This window comes from Cryptomeria japonica, chromosome 3 (genome assembly GCF_030272615.1).
Source record: "Cryptomeria japonica chromosome 3, Sugi_1.0, whole genome shotgun sequence".
Lineage (NCBI taxonomy): Eukaryota > Viridiplantae > Streptophyta > Pinopsida > Cupressales > Cupressaceae > Cryptomeria > Cryptomeria japonica.
In genome coordinates this window covers 970,722,415-970,726,352 of record NC_081407.1, presented here as the reverse complement: position 1 = coordinate 970,726,352, position 3,938 = coordinate 970,722,415, and the positions used below count along the sequence as shown (strand labels likewise).

At 33.3% G+C, this 3,938-nt stretch overlaps 1 protein-coding gene across 1 annotated transcript; it reads left to right on the top strand.

Annotated features, from left to right (window-relative positions):
* The first annotated feature begins 3,060 nt into the window (after window positions 1–3,060).
* Window positions 3,061–3,513, top strand: LOC131874446 (uncharacterized). The gene has a single exon (XM_059217828.1). The coding sequence runs from the start codon at window positions 3,061–3,063 to the stop codon at window positions 3,511–3,513; it is 453 nt and encodes a 150-aa protein (XP_059073811.1).
* The last annotated feature ends 425 nt before the right edge of the window (window positions 3,514–3,938 follow it).

Genomic DNA, 3,938 nt, shown 5'->3' with positions numbered 1-3,938 from the left:
CATGATCCTCCCCAAGAAGGTCCTCCCAAGGTAGATCCTCCTAAAGAAGAAAGCCTTGAGAGTACTCTCATTCAATCTTCTTCTCCATCTAAGGTGAATGCATGCCTAGGTGATGATTGGGGATATTTGGATTTCAATGATACCTATGTCAGTGAATACAAAGTTAACCCTGTCCACTTGAAGGTTCCTAAAATTTTGTTCGCTCTGTCTATTAAGGATGATTACACATCCATTAAGCCGAGTGATAATTATCATCTAGACCACCTTTTCTATACTAATACCCCAACCTCTAATGAGTTACAAGATATCTATGGTTCGAGGTTTAGTCTAGTTTTGAAATATGGTTATGGAGGTAGAGGTTGTGGATCTAATGAGCATGGTATTTGGGTTCCCCTAGAGCCCGAACTTTGTCATCAAAATACAGGACTTGGATACCAACCTACCTCTTGTAAAGCAAAACCATGGTTGACTGTCAACATGATTTCTGCTGAGCCTCTTTCTCTCAAGCTCGTTCATCCCGAATATATCGATTTTGATGATAATTCCAATGAAGTTCCCTTAGATGCTTTTTCTTTAGAAGAAGCCTTAGAGGAATTCTTGGGCGTATATTCTAATTTACCTTCTTACAACATAACTGTCAATTTCTATATTGCTTGAACAATCAAGCATACTTTGGGGAATTTGTCCTTAGTGCGAATAAAGAAGGATCTCTGTTTCATGATGGAGAAAATACTTCCATTCCTCATCCAGAAGATTGTAGTATTCTCCTTAAAGGAGAAACTATTAATGTCTTGATGGATTTGAAATCTTCTAAGAAGATGATTAAGATCAGTAAATTCCTTTCTCTAGAAGAGACTAAATCCCACTCAGATCTTCTATGTCAGTATGCTAATGTCTTCCCCTATTCATATGAAGACATGTTGAGCATTGATGAGTTTGTAGTGATCCATAATATTGTCTTGGCTTCAAATGCTAAGCCTGTTAAACAAAAAATCTGCAAGATGAATCCTAGGGTTGCCTTGTTAGTTAAGACCGAGACAAAGAAGATTTTAAAAGATGGCTTTATCTGTCATATTGACTATTCCCCTTGGATCTCAAATATTGTTCCTGTTAGTAAGCCTGATGGGCATATTCGTATTTGCATTGATTTTCTTGATCTCAATAAGGCTTATGTTGGAAATATTGTCATTGATGTCAAAAATGAGAAAGCAAAGTTGTCAATGATGTCAAACATAAAAAGACAAATATTTTTCATTACATCAATGATAAATTTACAAAGATACAAAAAGACATCAATGGTAATGTCAAACGTAAAAATGCACGTCCTTAATGCCGAATATAAAAAAGATGTGTCAAAGAAAGAACAAGAAGATTGTTGAAAATATTGGTATGTATGAGCAAGATTATAACTAATGATATGGCAATGTATGAGAATTGGCTAAGATACCCAATGGTAGAAAATGAAAAAGTATACTTAAAGTTTTGGAATTCCATAAAAGGGAAGTTTCATGTTTGGAATGATATGGTTGCATTTTAAAGAAGACTCGATGTCAAATCATTTAAGGATGAGACTTGGATGGACACACCGTAAATGGAAGGAGAAAATAATATGAAGAAGAAGAAGGTGAATACCTATAGACAATATTCATTAAGTGCTCATTGCTGATTCATTATTGACAGGATAGCGACTTACTATTGATCTCTGATAATATTGAGCATTGCATATATCTGGCCTAATAAAAAGAATGGAGGTCGATATGAAGTCGACGATCAAAATGTTATTATTGATACACACATTAAAGCAACAAGTATCATGTAAACTGCAGCGATAGTTATAAGGTGACTCTCTTATATGGCCGACTTATTAAAGAGAAGGTATGAACATATTGGTGCCATTGTTTGTGGAGGTTCGACAATCGACTTCTTAAGAAAAACAATACAAAGACAGAGTTGATTCATAACCATTCAAAATCAAGCAATTTAATTAACTTGTCCAAAAGATGCGATTAGAGAAACAAAAGACAAGAATATTATTACAACAAGTGCCATTAATTTCAAGTTATCAATGGACGTATCTCTCTCAAGAAAGGTACGCATCCCCTTATGAAGGGATACATGTAAGATTTAAAAGAGAAATCAAAATGGAAAGCAGCGTAGAGAAATATCTAAGCATAGAAAAAGTTTTGAAGATTAAGAAAGGAAATATAAAGTGTGTTTTAGATTCGTATCGAAGAACATTTGCTGCCCATTTATGAAGATAAATGGAAGATCATGAAAGACAGGTTGGAGGCAGATTTGTGAGAAGAATTCATTATAGATTTGGAAGAAGAGTTTATGGTAGATTTATAAGAAGACTATATGCTAATGTAAAAGAGATGTATATGCAGATGTTAAAGAGGAATTTATGCAGATATAATGGAGATGTATATGCAATTATAGAAGAATATGCAGATGGAAATTGAAAAGGAATAGTTTATGAGTTCAAAATATTGTTAGAAGATTTGTTAAAGGAAGTATATAAGTTAAAGAGATCAAATTGTCCATTATCAGTTGTGGTAGCAACATTTAGAAGGTGGAAACAAATTCAAAAGTGGGAGTTGGTGTCTACAAATATTGTAAAAGAAGAATTATATAAAAGCATTGATTTGTCGTGGTTTTCTCCCATTTGGGTTTCCACATAAAATATTGTGTTATTGTGTTCTTATGTGCACGAGTGTTGAAAGTTAGTGAATAATGCTATTGTGAATCTTAAAAAAATTAAATTGGTAATTTTTTTTGTTATATTGATTCACCCCCTTGTCCCAGTATAACTGTGTGCTCTTCAATTGGTATCAGAGTGGGTTCCTTCTATAAAGCCCAACCGCTTGAAGGTAGATCTTGTGAGCACATATGGGAAAAATAAAAGGAAGTAAGGGAAAAGGATATACTAAAAAGAGTATTAATAAAAATTCACCAAGTACAAGCAATGAACAAATGGATGATGAATTTTTTGAAAGAAAAACCCCTTCTATATGCAATGATGATTATATAGATATCATAGAATAAGATACATGTGATAACATGGAAGCTAACATATGTGATGAGATGACACTTGGAATACACATGGCGATAGAAAATGATGTTGTGACAAATGGAGATGACCTTGTGAGTGAAAGAAAGGAGAAGATAAAACAGGAAGATAATCTTGAAATGGAGTTAGAAGAAGATAATTCAAGCAATATCTTAAGCAATGAATTAGATGCAAAGGAAGCCCATGTTGATGGAAAACCCCAAAAATGTTCCATTACATATGAAGAAGAAGAAGAAGAAGAAAAAGAGGCATGTAGTGAAGAAGAGGATGTAGATCTCATGGAAGAACTTCATTATGCTTACAAGGAAAATGAAAAGATCAAGAAAAGGATTGCAAAACAAAAGGCACAAATTCAAGAATTTTGTAAAGCTAAAAAAGAATCAAATGAAATCATTAAAAATTTAAAAGTACAACTAGAAGAGGCCAAACAAAAGAGGATGTAATGAGAGATAAATTCAAGGAAAAGGAATTGGATCGTGATAGATTAAAACTTGAAGTTGATTCCTTAAGAAAAGAATTGGAAAACTCAATGAAACAATTAAATCAATGTTTAAAGCTTGATAAAAGCTCCAAACAATTGAATGAACTTATCAATTTTCAAAGATCTACTCATACCAAAACTGGTCTTGTTTTTGTTAAATATTATTCAATGGAGGGTACTAGCTCTAAGGATGTGGACTCTACACAAAGAGAAGATGAAAAACCAAGAAACTAATAAAGGCTCTTATGAAGGAGAAAAAGGAGGAGATTAAGAAAGAAAGTATAATCCTACCAAATACCAATCCACCTTCAAAGGAAAACATGGGCAATTGGAGAAATCCTCTTCATTAAAGACAACCATATATCCCTAGGCATTACTATTCTTTTA